We start from the raw sequence: 23,351 nt of genomic DNA on the forward strand, positions 1-23,351 counted from the left end.
ACTCCCGACCTGCAGCCCCTGCTAACCCAGCCCTGCCCCCCCCAGCCCCGCTGGTGCCCCTCACTCCGTAGCCCCCTACTCCCCCCCCAGCCCCGCTGGTGCCCCTCACTCCCGACCTGCAGCCCCTGCTAACCCAGCCCTGGGCTCCCCGCCCCCAGCCCCGCTGGTGCCCCTCACTCCCGACCTGCAGCCCCGGGCCTCACTCACCCTCTGCCCCAGAGCAAGACCCGCGAGCTGCGGCAGCGGCCTCGGGCCCGGGCATCACCAGGCCCCGCCTCCCCGCTCGGAGCCTCCCCTGGGTCCTAGCGCCGCCTAACTGCCCCAGCCCAGCTGTAAAACTCCCTGCCAGGGCCCCCCCCGGCCACTGCCCCGCCCCACGGCACCGGGCCCCCCCAAGCTGCATCGCTCAGACTTCGGCTTCGCCCCGGGTGCCAGGCCCGGGAGCCGCCCCCCCCCCCCGGCCCCTGTGTGAGAACCGCTGGGGGGGGGGAGTGGCTGGGAACCCGGACGCCTGGGTTCTCTCCCCCCGCCCATCTGTGCCAGGCTGAGCCCCAGGCTGGGGCGAGGCGTTTGCACCCGGGGTCGGGGGGGGTCGGGCACAAGGTTCGCTCGGTCCCGCCCTGGAGCTGCCCATAAAGCCCCGCCCGGCCGCGACTCGGGCTGCGGAGCAGGATGGATTGTAACCGGGCGGCGGGTGAGCGGGGACCCCCCGGCAGACACCCGGGGCCGGGAGCCCCCCCCGAGCTCCCCCCTCCGGCAGAGATCCTAGTGGCCGGGAGCCCCCCTGAACTCCCCCAGCCCCACCCCCCTGCAGAGACCTCAGGGGCCGAGAGCTCCCCCAGTCCCGCCCCCCCCGGCAGAGACCCCAGGAGCCCCGCAGGGGCCAGGACTCCCCCCAGGCAGAGCCCACAGGGGCCGGGAGCCTTCCTGGAGCTCCCCCTAGACCCCCCCCCCGGCAAAGACCCCCCCACAGTGGTCAGGAGCCCCCCCTGGAAAGAGACCCTCACAGGGGTCAGAAGCACCCCCAGAGCTCCCCCAGGCAGAGACCCCCACAGAGGCCAGGAGCCCCCCCCCAAGCCAAGACCCCAGGGGCTGGGAACCCCCCCCAGAGCTCCCCCCAGCAGAGACCCTCATAGCAGCAGAGCCCCCCAGGGTCCAGTGTTCCAGGTTCCCCCCACCAGCGCTGAGTGGGGACCCCCTGGTGCTCACGCTGGTCTGGGCTGGGGGTCGGGTGCTAGGTGCTGCAGTGGGGGGGGGTGAGCAGGATACACCAGCAGCCTGGCACGGGGGCCCCGCCCACACCCTGTGCCCCGTATTCCGTCGGGGTAGGGGGGTTCTGCGGCACAGCCGGGCTGGGCGCAACCTGACACGCTCCGCTCTGCCCCCACAGCTTTTGGGTCAGACCCCAAGAAACATGAAGCGGGAAAGAAAGAGGGGCACCTGCCTCACCCAGGGCACCCCAAGCACAAGGTGAGGAGGGGCTGGGGCAGGATCCGAGGTGGGGCCTGGCCCTGGATCTGGGGTGGGGCCTAGCCCCCAGCTCTGCTAACTGGCAGACACTAGACCCCGGCACGCACCTCTCCTCCCCTCTCCTCTCCCTGCTGGAGTGAGGGTGCCAGGGCTTTGCTGGGTGGGGGAGGGGGCACCTCTCTGGGCACCCCGTGTGACGTGCCACCCAGTGCTGGACCCCCATGCTGCGATGCTGGGGGGCCTCGGACAAGGCTGAGCTTCCCTCTCTCAGGACAGGCACGGCTCCTCCTCGGACTCCAGCAGCAGCTCCAGTGAGAGAGACGGGGAGCACCACGGCAAGGTAGGGGGGTGGGGGCCAGGACTCCCCTGAGCAGCCCTGCCCTAGGGCCTCCTGCCACCATTGCAGGGGTGGAGACTGGGAGCCAGGACTCCTGGGTTCTCTTCCTAGCCCCATGCCACGGGGATAAGGAGAGTGCCCCAATGCCGGGGGAAGGGGGGGGTCTATTCCTCACCCAGGTGCCGAGAGCCCCCCACCAGCAGCCAGGGAGGGTACATGGCCAGCAGCCCCTGCATGAGAGCCTGGCTCCTAGCCCCCCGTCCCTGTTTGCCCAGGTCTGGGGGCCATGGCTGGCTGCCAAGGGCCGTCCCAGGGCACCTGGCAGCTCCACTGCCTCACACGGCTAACCACAGGGCTATTTGCACCCGTCGGCCCAGCCTGGGGCCCGAGGCTCAAATCCAGTCTGCTGCAGGCAGAGTGGGACCCACGGGACCCAGAACCCCCGGGCAGGGCGGGACCCGCAGGATCCAGGCGGGGGAGGGGGGAGACTGGCTGCAGAGGGCAGTTGGCACTAGCGGGCGAACGTGCTCCCGGAGGGTCAGGGCCTGGGCCCTGGCCCCATCCACCAGGGAAGAGGTGAATTGTGGCAGCAGAGATCAGAGACCCGTGGGGCCGGCTGCTGCCCCACCTCAGCCGACTGGCCCTGCTGCGCACTGTCTGAGCAGCCCCCGGGAGCGGGGAAACCAAGGCAGGCTTGGGACAGAGCCGAGCTCTCGGGCAGCCCCGGCCCTGCCCTGCTAACGCCGCCCCCCGCACTCTGCTCCTGCCCCACGGCCCTGCCCCGCTAACCCCACACACTCTCCTTCAGCCCCAGGGCCCAGGCCACGCGCACAAGGAGAAGAAGAAGAAGAAGAAGAAGCTGAACAAGGAGAAGAAGCCAAAGGAGAAGTCTAAGAAGAGCCCCTGATGCCAACGCCAGGCCAGGCCGCGTCTCACCCAGACTCCACCCCTGGATCTGGGCAGAGACCCGGCACCAGACCCAGCGGCTCAGCCTGGCACCCGCGGCCGTTGGCCGGTATCTTGGGACCTGCCCTTTGGAGCCTTCATTGAAATAAACAAGCTCTGCCCCACCCTTGTTCTGATTACCCCGAGCTAAGGAGCAGGAGCTTCCTCCAGGTGCGGCCCGAGCCCCAGAACAGGTTCTGAAGGGGCCCAGCAGGAAGAGGGGGCAGGGAGGGGAACGGCAGCTTGGCAGGTGGCTCCGGGGAGGGGGGTGGCCTCAGGCTCTGCAGCCTCCTGCCTGGGCCGCAGCAGAGCTGGCGTGTGCCAAGCGTGTGGAGCTGGGGAGCAGCTGTACGCCCAGCCAGCTCCAGTGTGGACAGCACCCAGGCACTGGTGGCCTTGGGGATGCTCCGCTTGCTCTCCTGGGGGCAGGGAGCCTCCCTGGGGTGTCCCCGCTGCTGGCTACATGAGTGCCCTCCCCCGCCTCCAAGGCCCCAGGGAAGCCAGCACACACAGCCACCATCACGGCTGTTTATTGGCTTGTTGTGGATACAGACACGGGGGGGGGCAGCGAGGCAGGCCTGCCCCCCAGCAGCAGCACACAAATACTGAGAAACCATCAGGCAGCAGTGCACATGCATTAACATGCACGGGGGGGGGGAGTGCTCAGGCATTAGCGGGAGCTGTAGGAAGCCAGCCCTGAAGGCCAGCGGCAGGGGCCCTACGTAGCACCAGCCCGAAGGCAGCGTTCAGGGCAAGGCTGGCCCCCACTGCCCCACCCGAAACCAAAGAACAGCAGCTGGTTCCAAATGGCCGGTGGGCCCTTCACTGCGTGCTGGGCCGGCACCGCCCAGCCTGGAGATGGGGGCGGCACCAGGCATTTCACAGCAGCTTTGCGCAGGAGCGGGCAGGGGCAGGGCTGGCGCATACAGGGCTCCAGGCAGGTTCTTGGCGGCGCGGCTGGAGGAGGCACTGCAGGGTAAGGGACACTGCCGCCCCCTAGACACTGCCCAGCAGAGGGTCCCACCCTCCGCAGACACTGCCAGGGCAGAGCCTGGGATCTCCCACGCTGGTCCCAGAGACAAGTCACTTGGGACATGCCAAGCTCCAGCTGCTTCCCCCGCTGACAGGGGGAAGGGACACCCTCCTGGCTGGGGTCAGAGGCCCTTAAACAAAACCCTGCAGTGTCTCTTTACCAAAGGGCTAAACCCATCAGAGAGGGACCCCCCCCCAGATCCTGGCCAGGAGCCCCTCACACAGACCCCCCCCACACCCACCCTGCTAGCCCTAACACAAGGACGGCACCGCAGCCCAAGCCGGAGCGGACATGGCCTTGTTTGACGCCCGCCGTCGGCCTGGCTGTGAACAGGCCCAGGCAGGGAGCCCGGCTGGGCCTGGGGAGCGAGGGGCAGGGTCCAGGCAGCTGGAGAGGATGCAGCAGGGAGGCCCCATCACCTGACCAGGTGGAAGGTCAGCCAGTACATGAAGAGCGGCTGCAGGGCGGCGATGGCCATGGTGAGGTACATGCGCAGCTGATTTTTGGCCCCCCGCACCAGCACACCCTCCGCAGCCGCCTCTGACAGGATCTTCAGCCGCAGCGTCCTGATCTGGGGGGAGAGGGGAGAGCGCTGGGCTGGGGTCTGGCGGGAGCAGCCCTGGGCCACTAGCCACATGCTGCCACCTCTTCCCCACCCAGCGGTCTGAGCCCAACGTGCTGGGCACTGCTAGCCCAGTGGTCTCCAGGATAGGGGCCTGGCATGGGACCTTCTCCTTGGCTCCTGCATCCAGACAGGACGTGCAGGGGAGAAGCTGGTACCATGGGGCCCGGCCCCAGACAGTGCAGCCCTGAGGTCAGAAAAGCCAATCCCCAGAGCTAGACACCTACCCTCCCTCCCAGTGACTGATCCAGGCCACCTGCCCCAGAGCCCCGGCCGGCCCAGGCCGCCACACTGCGACTGGCCCTTACCATGAAGACGAAGATGGACAGGCAGCACCAGCTGAGCACCAGGTAGTAGCCGGTCTTGCCGAAGAGCAGGCCAGACACGGTGCCGACAATCATCCTACCGCAGGAGAGGCATGAAGTGAGCGGGTCTGGGGTGCCACCCTGAGCCCTGCCATGCCCCAGCACCCCCTGCCATGCTAGGGCCCTCAGGCAGCACCCCACTGTGGCAGCGTCACTCACAGGGTGGGGGCAGGGATATGTCCCCAGGCACCAATCTCATTTGACAGGGATCTGGACCCACACCCGAGTCGCGCCCCTGTTAATTCTGCACGCAGCACGTCTGTCGGCTCCAGAGCGCTGCTCCAGCCCGGTCTCCCAGGAGATTTCAGCCTCTCTGCCGCTCAGAGACTGGGACATGCTCTTCCAGTGGGCACAGGACTGGCCTCCTCCCCACATTCAAGTGCGGTGGTTGCAGCTCCAGGCCAGGGAGGGGCCAGCACTCACCCGACGTACTTGTACCCCGAGAAGGCGACGAGGTCGATGGTGGTGAGGTCCGTATTCACAGTCACCAGGTAGAGGCTCAGCAGGATGGCCAGCACCTCCATGATCAGCCAGGCCAGGGCCGAGCTGGCCTGCAAGCCCAGGATGTCGGGAGAAAACCTGCATTTACACAGGGGTCAGGAGGGTCAAAGGGCGCCAGCTGGGACGGGGGGTCAAAGGGCATCAGCCTGCAGACGGGCAAGTTCCTGGAAGCCTCCTTGCCATCTGCTGGCAGCAGAACCTACAACCCTTCCCATGCAGCCAGCTCCCAGGGGAGTGCCGGGCACCAGCAGCAGGGTCAGGCTGACCCCACGCCCTCCCTCAGGGCACGGAGAGACACAGAAAGCACTTGTACTGCTGGCTACAGGCCACCAAAGGACTGTCTCCTCCATGGCGTTCCCAACTGAGACTCCTGGGAAGGTGGGCTGGGTCAGGCTGGGGTCCCCCCACCTGGAGGGCATTCCTGAAAAGGCGCTTGGCAGGTGCCAGTTTTACCCTGGTGAAGCTTTCATTCACATGGATCAGCCCCAAGCTCAGCCGTGTCCCAGCCACAGCAGGTACAGAGTGTGGGGAAGAAGCTTCTTTGTGACTGACATAAACCCACCCCCCAGCACAAGGCTGCTGCGCCCCAGAGTTCGCCGAGAACCACATGCAGACGGGGCAGACCTGAGTCTTCGGGAGAGCACAGACCCAAGGCTGCTGCTGTACCTGGGGAGCAACATCCTCACCTGTTCTGGGTCCCCAGCGCTAAGCCAGCCACCAGGATGTACGTGATGAAAGCCATGACTGCGAAGGAAAGAGACAAGCTGGTAAGTCTCAGACTCACTGCTCCCAAGCGGTGGGGACCGTTCCGGCCCAGCCCACGGGATAGGGAACGCATAGATCTCCCTGAAAGGGCACATGCGAGATGCCAACCTGGACTACTAGCAGGGCTGAGAGGGCTGCCAATGCCCACAGGAAACTCCGAGATGGGGGAGGGAGTAATTCTGCGTCCTTTACTCCCGGAAAGAGCCCCACAAGGAGAAAGCAGCCTAGTGGCAACAGAATAATTCCTCCACCGTGGCCAGGCCACTCAGCTTCCTCCTGTAGACAAGGCCTCGGAAACCAGGGAAGGTTTCAGGGAGGAAACCAATCCCTGTGCCTGCTCGGTTTGTGATCGGTTTATTTATATCCATGGTGACTTGTGCAACTTTCAACCCCCCATGCAAACACCCCTGAAATCAGGCCATAACACGCAGCGCTGCAATTTGCATGGCTAGGGTCTGCGGGACTGAGCCTACAAGCCCGTCCGGAAGGACGAGACCCACCCTCTGCATGGGACCGCGCTCTGCTGCCCAGCGAGGTACCTGGGATGTAGAGATCAGGGGCGTTGATGTCAAACCGGGGTGCTACGGGCGTGTCTTGCTGGTATCGCACCTGCCAGTCCTGCCAAGAGACACTCCTGTGAGGGGAACCCCAGACACCCAGCTGCTGCAGAGCCAGGAGTGAGCTGGCAAGGGAGGGCAATCTCTGCATGGTGCCCATCCTCCCAACCCAGCCTCATGGAACGGGCCAGCCAGGCCACCAAGCGAGCGTACCTCAGTGCAGTGCTCAGCAACCAGGAGCCAGCGCCCGGGGCCAATCGCCCTGCACTGGGGAGTCACTTACGCAGTATAAAAGCAGCAAAGCGTCCTGTGGCACCTTCTAGACTAACAGACGTATTGGAGCATGAGCTTTGGTGGGCGAATACCCACTTATCAGACGCATGTAGTGGAAAGTGCAGGTCTGGGGTGCTGCATTGCCCTGAGCCCTGCCGGCAGCACAGCCATGCCGCCAGTGCCCCCTTCCCATGGGTGTAACTCTACAGCAGAGTGGTTGTAAGAGGCTGCAGAATGGCCCCATGGAGTCAGACTGGCTCTGGATGGGGCGACACACACGACCCTGTATGCGCAGGAGGTATGTGATTGCAGGAGTCCCTTTGGGGCACCACTCAGACTTAGGAGCCAGCTGATTTTGGTGGCGGATGGTGGAGGTGGAGTCCTGGACTCTTAAATCCTCCATTTAAAGTTTTCAGGCCAAAGAGCCCTTTGCAACACCCGTCACCCAACCTGCTGATGAACAAGGCCGTGGCTCCGGTTACCCAGCCAAGTTCAGCCTTTCTGGGCTCACCTGGTGCATGAACGGGAAGAGAAGCAGCCCCAGCTTCTTGCCCACATAGACGGTGTCCACAGCAAAGTAATATTTCAGCTTGGTCACGGGGATGAAGCGGTCAATCTGCAAGGAGAGAAAAGCAGTTCAGGGCATGGGGTGAGGAGGCTGGGGAGTCCAGCACCAAGGGCAGAGCAGGGGCAGCACAAGGAGAGGGCAGGGGCAGAGAGAAGCAGCCCCTGGTCTTCTATCGCAGCAGCAGGACGAAGTGGAGGCCGCGCTGTGGGGTGGGGACGTCTCCCCACGCCCCACACTCACATTCCTGTCGACGATCTCCTTGCCCTGGCTGGCCAGGGTGGTGCCGTAGGCCACGGCGAAGCTGGACACGGGCTCGGCCAGGAAGGAGCCCGCAGCGGGGGGCTGCTGGGCAGCGTAGCCCCTGCCCAGGCCGCTGGAGCTGGTGTCATCGAAGAGCTGGTGAGGACTGGCCATGCCGGAGGGGGCGGCCGGCAGCCGGCGCTTGGAGGCTGCGGGAAGGAGACGGCAGGTGAGCTGGGGCAATGGGAGTTGGCACAGGGGGGCACCCCCAAGGGAGCTGCTTAGAGGCCGGAGACGCTGGCTCTGCACAGCCCCTTCAGCCGCGGGCCATGGGGGGCTCCAGCGCCACCGCCCACAGGGGTCCCCGAGACAGCCCCGGGGACGGGGCGAGACCCCAAGCGACCCCCACGGGCTCGGAGGCAGCAACCACCGGAGGGCACGGCAGGGAACTGCCCCAGACCCCCACCCCGAGCCCCCTCCCCCCGCCGGGCTCCGGACCCCCCCGCATCCGAGCCCCCTCCCCCCGCCCGTTCCAGACCCCCCCACCCCGAGCCCCCTCCCCCCGCCGGGCTCCCGCCCCCGAGCCCCCTCCCCCCGCCGGGCTCCGGACCCCCCCCGCCCCCGAGCCCCCTCCCCCCGCCGGGCTCCGGACCCCTCCCGTCCCGTCCCCCCCGCCGGGCTCCGCCCCCCCCGCACTGACGCTGCCGGGGCCCCCCCCCAGGGCCGCTGTCCGGGTTCATCCTGCTCCGCTCCTGGGGATCTGTCACCCGCCCCTCGCTGCCGCTTTAATTGAAGCCCCGCCCACTGAGGGCCAACCGACCAATCGGAAAACGGCACTGTCCGCCACCGCTGCCAATCAGCGCTCGTCGATGCTGCCCTGCCAATCACGGATCGGGCAGAGGCGTCACCTGCCGACTCACCGCCGCGCTCATTGGGCAACAGCCGGGGGCCCGTTGCCTGCCGCGGTGTCGTAGCGCGCGCGTTTGACAATGCACCGGAACGTCACGTTGCCAAGACGCCGCGTTGCATGTATGGTCGCGTGATCAGAAGTGCCCCCTGCCCAAGATGGCGACTGCGGGGCAGTCACGTGGCTGCAAGTCCCATTCGCTGCCCTTTTCCAAGATGGCGGCCGGTTACTCTAACTCAGGCTTTGCCCAGTGCCGTAGCCCCAGGCCCAGGCCCGCCCCTCCCGCCAGGGCCTGGAGCTGGGACCCCACGTGGATGGAGTCTCCCTCCCCGCCTGGGCGTCAGCTGGGCCCTGCGGGGCAGGGCCTGGCCCTGGCGGTGCGAACCGGGGCCTGGGGCCTAAGGCCGCCGTGCGGCAGGGCGCCCTGCCCCAGAGCCCGCAGCCCCCGCCGGGCCCAGCCAGCCCCAGAGCTTATGAGACGGGGCACTCTGAGCCTGCGGCCGCCCCCTGCAGCAAGGCATGCTGGGACTGCCGCCTCCCCAGGCCCGGCTCACGCCATACAGTGCAGCAAGGCATGCTGGGACTGCCGCCTCCCCAGGCCCGGCTCATGCCATACAGTGCAGCAAGGCATGCTGGGACTGCCGCCTCCCTAGGCCTGGCTCACGCCATATAGTGCAGCAAGGCATGCTGGGACTGCCGCCTCCCCAGGCCCTGGCTCATGCCATACAGTGCAGCAAGGCATGCTGGGATGGCCGCCTTCCCAGGCCCGGCTCATGCCATACAATGGAGCATGGCATGCTGGGACTGCCGCCTCCTCAGGCTCGGCACATGCCATACAATGCAGCAAGGCATGCTGGGACTGCCACCTCCCCGGGCCCGGCTCACACCCTACAGTGCAGCAAGGCATGCTGGGACTGCGGCCTCCCCAGGCCTGGCTCATGCCATACAGTGCAGCAAGGCATGCTGGGACTGCCGCCTCCCTAGGCCTGGCTCACGCCATACAGTGCAGCAAGGCATGCTGGGACTGCCACCTCCCTAGGCCTGGCTCATGCCATACAGTGCAGCAAGGCATGCTGGGACTGCTGCCTCCCCAGGCCCTGGCTCATGCCATACAGTGCAGCAAGGCATGCTGGGATGGCCGCCTTCCCAGGCCCGGCTCATGCCATACAATGGAGCATGGCATGCTGGGACTGCCGCCTCCTCAGGCTCGGCACATGCCATACAATGCAGCAAGGCATGCTGGGACTGCCACCTCCCCGGGCCCGGCTCACACCCTACAGTGCAGCAAGGCATGCTGGGACTGCCGCCCTCCTAGGCTTGGCTCACGCCATACAGTGCAGCAAGGCATGCTGGGACTGCCGCCTCCCTAGGCCTGGCTCATGCCATACAGTGCAGCTAGGCATGCTGGGACTGCCGCCTCCCCAGGCCCGGCTCACGCCATACAGTGCAGCAAGGCATGCTGGGACTGCCGCCTCCCCAGGCCCGGCTCACGCCATACAGTGCAGCAAGGCATGCTGGGACTGCCGCCTCCCTAGGCCTGGCCCACGCCATATAGTGCAGCAAGGCATGCTGGGACTGCCGCCTCCCTAGGCCTGGCTCACGCCATACAGTGCAGCAAGGCATGCTGGGACTGCCGCCTCCCCAGGCCCGGCTCACGCCATATAGTGCAGCAAGGCATGCTGGGACTGCCGCCTACACAGGCCCGGCTCACGCCATACAGTGCAGCAAGGCATGCTGGGACTGCCGCCTCCCCAGGCCTGGCTCACGCCATACAGTGCAGCAAGGCATGCTGGGACTGCCGCCTCCCCAGGCCTGGCTCACGCCATACAGTGCAGCAAGGCATGCTGGGACTGCCGCCTCCCCAGGCCTTGGCTCACACCCTATAGTGCAGCAAGGCATGCTGGGACTGCTGCCTCCCTACGCCTGGCTCATGCCATACAGTGCAGCTAGGCATGCTGGGATTGCAGCCTCCGCAGGCTCGGCTCACGCCATACAGTGCAGCAAGGCATGCTGGGACTGCCGCCTCCCCAGGCCCGGCTCATGCCATACAGTGCAGCAAGGCATGCTGGGACTGCTGCCTCCCCAGGCCCTGGCTCACGCCATACAGTGCAGCAAGGCATGCTGGGATGGCCGCCTTCCCAGGCCCGGCTCATGCCATACAATGGAGCATGGCATGCTGGGACTGCCGCCTCCTCAGGCTCGGCACATGCCATACAATGCAGCAAGGCATGCTGGGACTGCCACCTCCCCGGGCCCGGCTCACACCCTACAGTGCAGCAAGGCATGCTGGGACTGCGGCCTCCCCAGGCCCTGGCTCATGCCATACAGTGCAGCAAGGCATGCTGGGACTGCTGCCTCCGCAGGCCTTGGCTCACACCCTACAGTGCAGCAAGGCATGCTGGGACTGCCGCCTCCCCAGGCCCGGCACACACCGTACAATGCAACAAGGCATGCTGGGACTGCCGCCTACACAGGCTCGGCTCACGCCATACAATGGAGCAAGGCATGCTGGGACTGCCGCCTACACAGGCCCAGTTCACGCCATGCAGTGCAGCTAGGCATGCTGGGACTGCCACCTCCACAGGCTCGGCTCACGCCATACAATGGAGCAAGGCATGCTGGGACTGCTGCCTCCCCAGGCCCGGCTCATGCCATACAGTGCAGCTAGGCATGCTGGGATTGCAGCCTCCGCAGGCTCGGCTCATGCCATGCAGTGCAGCAAGGCATGCTGGGACTGCCGCCTCCCCAGGCCCGGCTCACGCCATACAGTGCAGCAAGGCATGCTGGGACTGCCACCTCCCCGGGCCCGGCTCACACCCTACAGTGCAGCAAGGCATGCTGGGACTACCGCCTCCCCAGGCCTGGCTCATGCCATACAGTGCAGCAAGGCATGCTGGGACTGCTGCCTCCGCAGGCCTTGGCTCACACCCTACAGTGCAGCAAGGCATGCTGGGACTGCCGCCTCCCCAGGCCTGGCTCATGCCATACAGTGCAGCAAGGCATGCTGGGACTGCTGCCTCCGCAGGCCTTGGCTCACACCCTACAGTGCAGCAAGGCATGCTGGGACTGCCGCCTCCCCAGGCCCAGCACACACCGTACAATGCAACAAGGCATGCTGGGACTGCCGCCTACACAGGCTCGGCTCACGCCATACAATGGAGCAAGGCATGCTGGGACTGCCGCCTACACAGGCCCAGTTCACGCCATGCAGTGCAGCTAGGCATGCTGGGACTGCCACCTCCACAGGCTCGGCTCACGCCATACAATGGAGCAAGGCATGCTGGGACTGCTGCCTCCCCAGGCCCGGCTCATGCCATACAGTGCAGCTAGGCATGCTGGGATTGCAGCCTCCGCAGGCTCGGCTCATGCCATACAGTGCAGCAAGGCATGCTGGGACTGCCGCCTCCCCAGGCCCGGCTCACGCCATACAGTGCAGCAAGGCATGCTGGGACTGCCGCCTCCCCAGGCCCGGCTCACGCCATACAGTGCAGCAAGGCATGCTGGGACTGCCACCTCCCCAGGCCCAGCTCACACCATACAGTGCAGCAAGGCATGCTGGGACTGGTATCTCCATAGGCAGCTGCCCTCAGCTCAGGCTGGAATGCCGTTTGCTGGGCCTCGCTGGGTTCTGGCACTTGGATCAAGCAGGAGCATTGCGAGCTGGGGCCTGGCGTTTCTGCAGACTGCATGTCTGGGCAGCACATTGGCTCCACCTGCACTATACGCCCAAGCTCCTAGCTGGAGGCGATTGATTGAGGTGGTTCCTCTGAGCCCCAGGTCAGGAAAGACAGACAGGCAGAGGTGCCAGATCGACCCTTTGATCTGGTGCTTCTTGAAAATAGCAGGTTCGGTCCAATCCTCACCCCCATGGTGGTGATACGAGGGGTTTCCTCCGTTCTCATAGGAACTGGGAGGCTGGGTCAGGCCTGGGGTCTATCTCGCCCACTAGCCCTTCTCCAGCAATGGCTGGTAGCCGCTGCTGGGAGTCCAATGGACGGAGGAAGAGGTGAGAACGCCTGCAGGGGAGCATTCCCGACCCTGCACCCACAGGGAAGTTCTCCCGAACTCCAGCCCCCGAGGGGCTCCGCTGTGAAGGCTTTTAGGGGCATTACAGCTTCCTCGTTTTAGGTGAAAAGAGGAAACTTAAAATAATGAGTCACAGACTGAAAACTCCTCATTTACCTGAGCTTCCGTCACCCCACTGGTATGAACAGCACTTCACTTGAACTTATCAAATCCCAATGAACACTGATTAAAGTGCTGAGTGGCCCACCCGGCCAGTAAACACAGAGCCTTTCATGCCCATTTCTGAGCTTAATTGCCAACTTACAGGCCCTGGCTCCTCTGTTCACAGCTCTCCAGGCTGTCTGCATTTCAAAGGGCCAGCCTGGCGGCTGGGGAATGGCATGTGGTGGGGGATGCTGCTTCAGCTCCTTCTCTTGACTCATTATTGTTTCCCAGCAAGCAGCTGAAGGGAGATGTGCTCAGGCAGGTCAGAGCCCAGGCCCCACCCTGCAGTGGGAAATGCCTTCACCCAGAGGGAGCCCAGCAGGGCCTCAGCAAGCAGGGTGGTGGCACAGGCATGGCACCACAGGGAAACCAGCCCCTGTGCACAGGCTATGGCCTCATGATGGCTCCTCCAGTGCCCTGATTCGAGGTTAACAGCTGCTAACACTCACTGCCTGCTCTGTGTAGGGCTTGGCTGCTGTGGCACTACCCGTGCCCACCTCCCCAGAGCTGTAGCTAGGTTGGCCGGACTCTCCTCCCTTCCCCGGATGCTGTTTCCAAGGGTGGGTGGTGGGTAAGTTGGTTTCAGTGTGTCACACTCACACCCCTGCCCTGGGGGTGTAGCTGGGTCCAGCTCATTTCCTAGTGTAGATGGTCCCTGAGCTAACCTGGTGTTTGGCCCAGCTGCTAGCGCGGTGCAGTTTGTGCTCCCTTTAGTATCATGCAGGCCAGCGCTACAGCTGTGGCGAGCGCCAGCTACGAACCAGGCCGTGCACTGAGGGCTGGGAGGCTGTGTGCTGGGCCAGTCCATATGCCCGCTTGGTCTGAGCCAGACAGTGCCCAGTGACCCCTGCATGGGATAATGAGCCCAACGGCTGCCCACTAGGCCCTAGAATGTGTGATGCAAGGCAGGGGGCAGGGGCTGCACCTCTAGACTTTAACCAGCCACCACCCTCCAGTCTGGAGTCAGGTCACGTGAGTTCCTGTCAGGCTCAGTCAGGGCCCCCCCTCCCCACGGTCATGACACCCCTGGGGGCCCCCAGGACAGATCAAAGGTGCTGCCAGGGCTGGGATAGTTCCTTACAAGGGCTGCCCATGCTGGGCTTTCCTGGTAGGCGGCTCTGGCCCACACGGCGCAATCTGCAGTGTAAGGGGCCGATGGCAGAGGGACGAGGACTGTGACCTGCTCCCCGGGCCCCTGTCCCTCCTTCCCCCTGGGTCAAGTTGGTTCCTCTGTGTGTTTTGTTCAGACAGTGACTTTGGACTGGGATTTTCGAAACTGCCTGGGGGTTGGGAATTGGGTGCTAGGTTCCTTAGGACGCTTTGAAAAGCTCGAGCAGCCTCAGCGTTACTGGGAACAGAGGGTGGTGGTGCAGCCCCAGATGCTGAGGGACTGTGGGACCTGGGTGAAGTTCCCTGGGGTGAAGCCCCTCGCCCTGCCTATGGCCCAGATCCCTGTGCAGACCCAGAAGGGGTCGGGCTGGCTGGTAGTTGGGGTTCTCCAGGATATCGGCTGGGAGGCCCTGTTGGGGGGTGACTGTCTCCCCATGGGACAGGATCCAGGCCCCGCTCCTGTAACGGCCGAGGGTTTGAATTCAAATCCAGGGAACCAATTGGCTAGGATGGAAATGGTCAGTGAAAATGCAAATAACCTGGCTGGCAGGGGGGAGGGGCTGCTGGGCTCAGGATACCTGCCTACCTGTAACCAGCCCCTGGGGCTGAGTGGGAGGGAGAGATGCTCCCCGCCCCCCTGCACACCGGAGAGGGGGCTCACGCTGGCTCTGATGCTGTGACCAGAGCAGAGAGCTCGCTGCCTGGCCCCACTGGGACAGTAAGGGCAGCGCTGAGAACTGGGGGAGCTGAGACCCCAGCTGAGTGGGGGGACACCCGGGCAGGGCAGGTCAGCTGCCAACCAGGTTGGCCTGGTCCAGACGTGCTGCTGGGAAGTGATTACACAGCAAGGAGGGAGCTACCAGGGACAGGGCTCAGGGGGGCTGTGACCCCAGGCACAGCCAGCGAGAGGGAGCAGGTCCCACTCCCTGGCCCAGCAGCTGAATCCCAGACCGAGCTGCAGAGGGATCCCTCCTTGGAGAAGCTGAGAGAACTTGCTGGCCACAGCGCTGCAAACCCCCTTGGGGAAGGCTGCAGGGACAGAGTCCTGCAGGAGAAGGGATTCCTGTACCGGGAATGGGCTCCCCAAGGGGAAGTAGAACTGGGGGAATCGGAAGGCAGCTGGTGGTGCCCCAGGAATCCACAGGGTTCTTCCCGTTCGAGCTGCTGGATGGGAGGAGAGTGAGGGGACCCCTGAACCTGAAGAGGGAGGATTGGATGAAGAAGGGGGAAGACCCCCAGGGGGATCTCTTCCCTGAGGTGGGAGCCAATCTCCCCATCAGGTGTTCCCCATTCAGAGTCACTGGGAAAGCAGCCCAGAACCTGGAGAGAGAGGTCAAGGACCTGCTGGCTTTAGATGGGATCCAGCCGTTTTACAGCTCATGGGCCTCACCCGTGGGGCTGATCCCCAAGGGAGATAGGATGATCTGGTTTTGTGGGGGCTATCGGAAGCTTAAAGCCATCACAGTGTCCGATGCCGACCCCATGCCTAGGCCTGGGGAGATTCTAGACAAGCAGAGGGGGATGGAGAACTTGGCCCTGGCAGACACTGATAACATGTGCATCTTTAGCCAGACCTGGGAGGAACAGGTGTCCCAGGTGAAGAGGGGGCTGGGCTGCCTCAAGGAGGTGGGACTGACGGTAAAAGCTGGAGAGTGTAAGGTGGGGACGGCAGAGGTGTTTTATCTGGGCCACAAGGTGGGGAGCGGCGGCCCAAGACCAGAGCTGGCCAAGGCCAAGCTGAGGGCTCTTAACCAAGGGAGCCTGAATCACAGCCCAGGGAGCTGGGAAAAGACCCAATCCCAGCTTGAACCCCAGGGGTATTGAGGATAGCAAAAGGACTCACACCAAGGAATGGGAGAGATGCTGGGGCATCCATGGGAACGTTGGTGGGTTCGAACTTCCCCAGGTCACTGGCTGGAGTGACCTCGCTCAGTTCGGTCTCGAAGGGGGGAGAGATGTGACGAACTGGGAATGTTCTTGATGTTTGCTCTGAATACTGTATTGGTGCCTCAGTGTCCCCATGGCAGTTCTTAAGCATCTGGCAGAGCAAAGGGCCAGTGCACCTAAATGCCTGACACTCTGTCTCCTAGCAACTGATGGCCTGGGCCCTTCCTCTGCAAAGGTGCCAGCTGAAGGTGTTGGAGACAAAGGGATCAGGTGACCTCCTGGCCTGGGAAAGGAGCTGAGCAGAGAGGAGGGGCTGGAGGGGTTGTTAGTCTGGAGCTGGCTGGGGTTGAGGATTGGAGGGCAGATGTGGGGGGTCTGGAGAATGGACTCGGCTGAGGGGTCCGGTTCTCTGTACCTACAAGCTCTGTTTTAGACCCTGTTCCTGTCATCGAATAAACCTCTGTGTTACTGGCTGGCTGAGAGTCACGTCTGACTGCAAAGTGGGGGTGCAGGACCCTGTGGCTCCCCAGGACCCCGCTGGGGTGACTCGCTGTGGGAAGCACACGGAGGGGCAGAGGATGCTGAATGCTCCAAGGAGAGACCCAGGAGGTGAAGACGTGTGAGCTTCTTGCCCTGAACAAGTCTGCTCCAAGGGAGAGGTGGCTCCCCAAAGTCCTGCCTGGCTTGGTCGGGAGCAGTTCCAGAGCAAAGCCCGGAGACTCCGTGACACCCACCAAATCCTTGGGCTGGGTTCACTTTGCATTTTGTGCTGGCCTGGCCTGGCCTGGCCCCGGCTGGGGACCTCAGACCAAGCCCTGGAGCAGGAACTTGGCGTTATCAGCGGGGCATGGTTCACTCCACGCTGCACAGCAAGGATGCTAGGGCAGGGTCCCTGCCCCCACCCTCACAATTGCTCAGCAGCCTGAGAGGATGAAGGAGGGGAAGGGGGTTACACAGGGACAGAGCTCGGTCAGAAGATCAGAACACCCAGGGCTGAATCTCCTCCCACCTGCCCCAATTTCAGTGACCTCAGCCCGCTCCACTCTCAATTTACCCTGGTGCCTGAGACCACAGCCAGGCCCAGACTGCACAGGTCAGGCAACGGGAGCGGTGGGGGGGGGGGTGTCAGAGGGTACCACTAGAAACAACCAGGAGGCCTTGTAGCACCTCAGAGACTCGCACATTTACTTGGGCACAAGCTTTCCTGGTCTATAACCCACTTCCTCAGCCACACGGAGTGGAACAGACTAGCAGGTATCAATACACAGCACATGAAAACAGGGGCGTTGCCTTCCCAAGTAGGGGTCAGTGCTAAGGAGCCAGTTCAATCGAGGTGGAAGTGGCCTATTCCCAGCACTTGACAAGAGTGTGTGAGTAACAGTGGAGGGAAAGTTGCTGTTTGTAGCGACCGGGCCACTGGGGTCCCACCGGACCCCTGAGCTGCTGATCCTGCCTGCAAAGGGGGGGGGGTGCGGGTGTCTCTGTGTGTGTGTGTGTGAGGGAGCGAGACCGCCCCACACCCTATTTACTCCGCACAAGAGAACCAGCTCCTGCCTGGCCTTGGAATCCGCCTCCCGCCGGGGAATCCCCTGGGGTCCCCCGAGGGCGGCCGGGCGGGGCCCCGAGTCCCAGCCCGCCCCGCCCCGCCCCAGCGGGCGGGGCTTGTCCCCAGCCTACGGAGCCGCGCTGGGCGGCCGCTCGGGGACCGGCCCGGCTGGGCTCGCTGCACGGAGCCGGCAGCCGCAGCAGGAAGCTCCGCTCCGGACACGTAGCCGGGAGGCGAGCAGCGGCCGAGGGGCTCCGGGTCCCCCGGCCCCTGGGCGCGCACCGAGGGCTCTGCTCGCCCTCCCGCGCCCAGGGCGCACGGGACTCCGGCCGTGCCATGAACCGCTGCGCCCTGCTGGGGCTCTGCCTGCTCGGCTACCTGGGCTACCTGCTGCTGGGCGCCCTGCTCGTCTCCTCCATCGAGCGCCCGTACGAGAGCCGCCTGCGGGCCGAGCTGCGCGACCTCAAGGCCGCCTTCCTGGGGGCCAGCCCCTGCCTGAACGAGAGCGCGCTGGAGCGCTTCCTGGAGCGGGTGCTGAGCGCCAACCGCTACGGGGTGTCGGTGCTGCGGAACGGCTCGGCCGGCGCCTCCAACTGGGACTTCGCCTCCGCCTTCTTCTTCTCCAGCACCCTGGTCACCACCGTGGGTAAGCGCCCCCCGCGGCCCCCCGCCCCTGACCGAGCGTCCCCCTCGTCCCTCCGCGCCCCTTCCATAGCCCGAGCGCCCCCGCGCACCCTCCCCAGCTTCGTGGGCCGGGCACAGGCCCACGCGTGGGGCAGCCGCCCCCAAACACCGCGTGAGTCTCTCGGTACCACCCCCAGACCCCCTGTACTCCCCCCAGGAATGAGGTGTCCCCAACAGCTTCCAGCCCATTGCGCCAATCCCCAAGGGGGGCCCTCCCAGGACCGTATCCCTAGACCCCCCCACGCGATTCCCCCCCCCCCTGTTCCCGAGCGCATTAAAGCACCGGGGCGAATCTCGTACTTGACTGGAAGTTTACAAATCCAGCAGCGCCTGGGGAGGGGCGGTGCGGGGGACACAAGTGTTTGAGCGTCCTGGCTATTCGCTCTCTGCTCGGGCAAGGGGGGGCTGTTCCAGACGGATGCTACCTGCCCCGCTCGGGCCAGGCCCTGCCCCGACCCGGAGCCAGCTGGAGAAACTTTCAAAAAGTTTGTGTGTGTGAGGGAAAGTGTCTGAGCGCCCCCTTCTCCCCCCGCAGGGCTATCACAGTCCCCCCGCTAACACACAGCCCCCCTCACCTCCCCCCAACACAGCCTCCCTCTCCTTCTCTGCTAGCACACCCCCAACACAGCCCCACTCTCCTCCCCCCACTAACACAGCCCCACTCTCCTCCCCTGCAGATAACACAGCACCCCCCAACACAGCCCCAACCGAACCCCTAAATCAAACATTGCCCCTCCCCACAGTGCCCAGTGGCCCTGACACCCTGATCCTGCCTCGGATCTGCCCCACGCGGCCCTGACCCATGGGGGTTCCCTGCGGGGCCTAGGGTGGGATGGGTTTGGAGAAGTGCCTTAGCAGGGTATTTGGCCATGGGGTATCGGCCCCTCTTCCTGCTCTGTGTGTGGGGGGGACCTGGGAGGTCTGTGCCAGGTCCATGGGGTGTGCTAGGGACATGGGGTATCTCTGGGCCCAGCCCCTTTAGCCAAGGCGGCTGCAGCTGTAACTCTGAGGCCCTTTCTCCGAAGTGTCTGCTGGGCCTTGGAGTGACCTGGGGTGTGAACAGGGCACTGGGCCTGGTGACTGGGCCGCGATGCCGCATGCTGCCAGGGTGGCAGTCTCCCCACGCTGGGTTGGCAGGAGCTCGTCCTCTTTTGCACCCGCCTGAGCAGAGATCAGGGCCTGCCAGGCCCCTGCCAGCTGTCCAGGAGCAAAACTAACCGGAGCAGGTCTCTGGGCTGGTGTTGGCTGGGCTCCTTGGGCCCTGGCTCCAGGCCTGGGTGACTGAGCCCACCCCTGTGCTGGGACTCTGGGACTGGCTCCTGCCCTGGGGGCTATGTTGTGAAATGCGGGGCGTGGGGGGCGGTGCTTCTGAATGCTGCTTTGGAAGAACTGGCTGCGCCCCCGCCCCCAATCCGGCACCTGGGCCCCAGATGACAAGGAAAGTGAAAGTGCACAGTTGGCAGCCCCAGCACCAACCCCCCCCCCACCCCCCACACACACACATCCTGGTCTGGGTTAGTTCCTTCCCCCCGCGGTGCAGGCCCTCACTTCCCCGGCCAGGAAATCCTAGAGCCCAAAGGTGCCTAGGGGGTGGGGGGCTGGCTGGTGGGCCTTGGATCCCCTGGGCCTTGGATCCCCTGGGGAGGCTTGTGAGGCCTTAACGTCAGGGATTCTCGGCCTGGCCTACACCAAAGCCAGCAGCCCCAGTGCTCAGACTGGTCCATGGGGCCTGACCCCCAGCCCAAGCCTCTCCCCCCAGCCTCCAACAGGCTTTGGATCCGGCCCTAAATGAGCAGAGCTCTTGTGCTGATTACAGCTGGGTTCAGCCAGGATCCAGCCAGAATCCCTGCTCCCCAGCCTGGCCCCTGTCCCCCACTGCTCTAACCGCCAGGCCCCACTCCCGTGCCAGCGCAGGGGGTGGAACCCAGGAGTCCAGGCTCCCTGATCTAACTCATGAGCCCACACAGCTCAGCTGCCTCTGGCTCATGTGACTTGTGGGTCAGGGCCACCCTGGGGGGGAGGGGGGAGTGTGACTGGCCCCATGTGCTGTTAGAAACGCTGAGCCAGCTGCTGGCCAGGAAGGGAGAGCGGGTCCCAGCTCAGCTGAGCACTGCCACGCTCCTGACAGAGTGTTGAGCGTTCCCCGCTGGCAAGTGCAGCCCCCCGGCCCTGGGCCTCTTTCCCCGCACCTGTACGGGGGGTTCTGAGCTGAGCCCTGGCAGGGAGGGGGTTAACCCGGACGTGAGCTGGGCCCAGGCATTCTGGCTCTGCCTTGGGCTGGCACCGAGCCAGGGAGTCCTGCTGCGTGCCAGGCCAAGGGTGTGTGCGTTACCAGCGCCTGGCCCCAGTGATGGCATGGCGGAGGCTCAGGGCCTGGGGCATTGCCACAGAATCCCCTGGGTCTGGGCTCTGCCCGGTCTGGTGTTGTACAGACAAAACTACACAGGATCTTTTCAGGGGGCAAGACAAAGATGCCACATTTATTATGATAATCTGATTTATGACCAGTAACTAATATCTTAATCCTTATACACACACATTATACCTAATACCTAACACACACACACACACACACACACACACGTATATATCTATCAGATGTTCTGCAGCTGCTGCATAGTTACCAGTCCTGGACATAGCTTGAGTTCGTGGCTTGAGTTTGCAGCTTGGGTTCGTAGCTTGTGGCGGTAACTGGCCAGGAAAGCCGGGCACAAGGACGAGCTGGGTCTCTGTTGGGCCTGCACCGATGTCCTTCCATGTTGCCAGCAGAGTGTTACCCTCCAAAGTCTCCCATCTCACCCATCCTTTTTGTAGGCTTTAGTCTGAATCCAGAGTCTGCAGGTCTTGCTGTGTCACTGCCTCTGGGTTTGGTGACTGATCACCTGTCAATTGCAGGCGACTTTCAGCCTGGGACCTGGCTTTGATCCTCCTTCTATTGCACCTTTTCTGTTTAGGGTGGACTCTGCTTACTTTGTTAGGGCTCTTGTCTGCATCTTCAGCTGGTGGGGTTTGAACTTTATTTCATCAGGACAGGCTGGGGCTGGAGGTTGATTCCATCGTCCATACGTCCCTCATTCACACATCTAAACTAACTAATAAGATTACAGCCGGGTTTGCAGAAAGGAAGGTTGGAGGAAGCTTTTACAAAATGGAGTGAGTGTTTTAAAATGGGGTTTGAATTACAATATGGCAAACAGTGAACAGAAGTTACAACGTAGGAAGTGTACTGAATGGTGAACAGAAGTTACATTAATAAAGTGAACAATTAAAAACACTTTCATTTATCAGTTCTACACTGGCAGCTCTATGCCCTGGGGGCCCTGAGGCAGCTGTGTGACCCCGCAGAGGGGCTGTCCCTGGGTACCACGGGCAGGAGCGGCGCCATGGTTTCTAGCACCCTAGGCAGGATTCAGGGGGTGGCATTTTGTGCACTCCCCACAGGGCGCGCGGTGCGCCGCCAAAGAAGGACCCTCCGCCGAAATGCTGCAGGCGACGGCGGCAGCCATTGAACTGCTTGATTGCCTGCCGCTGTTTTCTGCGGCACGTCGGTAGAAGGTCCTTCTTCGGCGGCACGACAGGAGTGGAACTGGGAGCTCCCCCACGCCCCATGGGGAGTGCACAAAATGCCACCCCCTGAATCTTGGCGCCCTAGGCGACTGCCTAGGGTCGGCTAATGGGAGCGCCAGCCCTGACCACGGGGCTGGGGAATGGGTCTTGTGGTGCACCCCTTGGGGGTGTCTGCTGCATGGCACGGGGGGGGGGGGAGACATGCCAGTCTGTCCCTCCGTGTCTGTCTGTCTCCAAGGGTCGGTGCTGAAGCTGAGAACTGTCTGGCTCTGTGTCTGTCAGTCCATCAGCCCCCGCCCTGCCCATGGAGCCGGCAGGATTCCTGGGTCCCGAGGCAGCCTGCCAACAGGGGGATCCCAGGGCAGGGCGGTCAGGAGGCTCTGGCGGGTGCAGAGTGAACTCTGCCCTGTGCCTGCCTTGGGTCAACACTCCGAGTAAACAGCTCCCTGGCAGCTGGGAGGGGAGCAGGCTGGGCTGCCTCCCGGGCTGGGTGGGCAAGGCCCTAATGGGGCCGGCTCAGGTGAGGGGGAGCCGGGCTCTCCCCTGTGACTCACCCCCACAGCACGGTCGTTCCCTGGCGTTCGGCCCCAGCCCCCGGTGCAGCTGCCCCTGGTGTGGATTGACTAAGGGGCTGGAGCACCGCCGTGGGGTGGATCGGGGCCAGTCCCTGGGGTAGGAAATGCCTGGGGACAGAGCTGTGGATTTGCCGCTGGATGAGCGGCCGGTTCGGTGCTGCGCCCCCACAATGGAGCCTTTCAGTGCCTCCTGCAGCCGCCTAATTGCCTGGCTTAGAACCCACCTGGGCGTGAAATCCCATTACCCAGTTCCCTGTGCTGGAGCTGTTCCCGGAGCCAGCCATACGCAGAGCCCAGGCGCATGCACTAGGGTGGGTACGACGCCTGGGACCTGCTGAACTGAGCAGGGGCTGCACAGGGCCAGGCTGGGCTGGGAGCCAGGACTCCTGGGTTCTCTCCCCGGGGAGGGGAGGGGAGTGGTGTCTAGTGGTTAGAGCAGAGAGGCTGGGAGCCAGGACTCCTGGGTTCTCTCCCCAGCTCTGACACTGACCCCTGTGGGATGCCAAGCATAGTTCCTTTGCCTGGGTGTGCCTCAGTTTCCTCTGGGGAGACCCCTACACAGACGTGGGGGTAACATCGTCTGCCCTGTCCCCCCGCCCAGGCTACGGCTACACCACGCCGCTCTCAGACTCCGGCAAGGCCTTCTGCATCTTCTACGCCCTGCTGGGTGTGCCCTTCACCATGTTGGTGCTGACGGCCACGGTGCAGCGCCTGGCCCAGCTCCTCACCCACCGGCCCCTCGCGTACCTGCAGCTGCGCTCTGCCTACAGCTACCGGGCACTGGCCCGGGCCCAGTTCCTGCTGCTGCTGCTGGCCGTGCTGGTCGCCTTCTTCCTGGTGCCGGCCGCCGTCTTCAGCACCCTGGAGGAGACCTGGAGCTACCTGGACGCCTTCTACTTCTGCTTCATCTCGCTGTGCACCATCGGGCTGGGCGACTACGTGCCAGGCGAGCAGCCGGGCCAGAGGCTGCGGGCGCTATACAAGGTCTCGGTCACCGGTGAGCGGGGGCAGGGGGAGCCCTGGGGGGCAGCTCGGGGGCGACGTCATCCCGACGCGTCTCCCCTCAGGACACCGGTGAGCGGGGGCAGCTCCGGGGGGTTCTCACGGGCACACTCCGAGCAAAGTCAGGCAGGACCCTCATCCTGACACAACTCCCCTCAGAGCACCGG

The 23,351-nt window shown here is 64.2% G+C and overlaps 2 protein-coding genes across 2 annotated transcripts; one reads left to right on the forward strand and one right to left on the reverse strand.

Annotated features, from left to right (window-relative positions):
* Positions 1 to 385: 385 nt before the first annotated feature.
* On the forward strand, positions 386 to 2,876 carry CUNH19orf33 (chromosome unknown C19orf33 homolog). Its single transcript, XM_030546651.1, has 4 exons — positions 386 to 694; positions 1,391 to 1,470; positions 1,742 to 1,810; positions 2,616 to 2,876. The coding sequence occupies exons 1-4, from the start codon at positions 673 to 675 to the stop codon at positions 2,712 to 2,714; spliced, it is 270 nt and encodes an 89-aa protein (XP_030402511.1). The 5' UTR covers positions 386 to 672; the 3' UTR covers positions 2,715 to 2,876.
* A 390-nt stretch (positions 2,877 to 3,266) lies between these two features.
* On the reverse strand, positions 3,267 to 8,476 carry YIF1B (Yip1 interacting factor homolog B, membrane trafficking protein). The gene is made up of 8 exons (XM_030546648.1): positions 8,377 to 8,476; positions 7,677 to 7,885; positions 7,380 to 7,484; positions 6,578 to 6,656; positions 5,960 to 6,017; positions 5,196 to 5,351; positions 4,716 to 4,809; positions 3,267 to 4,356 (listed from the first exon to the last, which is right to left on the reverse strand). Exons 1-8 carry the CDS (start codon positions 8,414 to 8,416, stop codon positions 4,201 to 4,203), a joined length of 897 nt encoding a protein of 298 aa, XP_030402508.1. The 5' UTR covers positions 8,417 to 8,476; the 3' UTR covers positions 3,267 to 4,200.
* Between the last annotated feature and the right edge of the window lie 14,875 nt (positions 8,477 to 23,351).

This window comes from Gopherus evgoodei, unplaced genomic scaffold, assembly GCF_007399415.2.
Source record: "Gopherus evgoodei ecotype Sinaloan lineage unplaced genomic scaffold, rGopEvg1_v1.p scaffold_48_arrow_ctg1, whole genome shotgun sequence".
NCBI classification, from domain to species: Eukaryota; Metazoa; Chordata; order Testudines; family Testudinidae; genus Gopherus; species Gopherus evgoodei.

What these genes read in the sequence shown, in the direction of transcription:
- YIF1B (XM_030546648.1), bottom strand. Translation starts at nt 8,416, where the DNA reads ATGAACCCGGACAGCGGCCCTGGGGGGGGGCCCCGGCAGC. An exon ending in TCTTCCCGTTCATGCACCAG is followed by an intron (nt 6,657 to 7,379) that starts GTGAGCCCAGAA and finishes GTCTCTTGGCAG; the next exon opens with GACTGGCAGGTGCGATACCA. An exon ending in TGTCCATCTTCGTCTTCATG is followed by an intron (nt 4,357 to 4,715) that starts GTAAGGGCCAGT and finishes CTCTCCCCCCAG; the next exon opens with ATCAGGACGCTGCGGCTGAA.
- CUNH19orf33 (XM_030546651.1), top strand. Translation starts at nt 673, where the DNA reads ATGGATTGTAACCGGGCGGCGG. An exon ending in CAGGGCACCCCAAGCACAAG is followed by an intron (nt 1,471 to 1,741) that starts GTGAGGAGGGGC and finishes TCCCTCTCTCAG; the next exon opens with GACAGGCACGGCTCCTCCTC. An exon ending in ACGGGGAGCACCACGGCAAG is followed by an intron (nt 1,811 to 2,615) that starts GTAGGGGGGTGG and finishes ACTCTCCTTCAG; the next exon opens with CCCCAGGGCCCAGGCCACGC.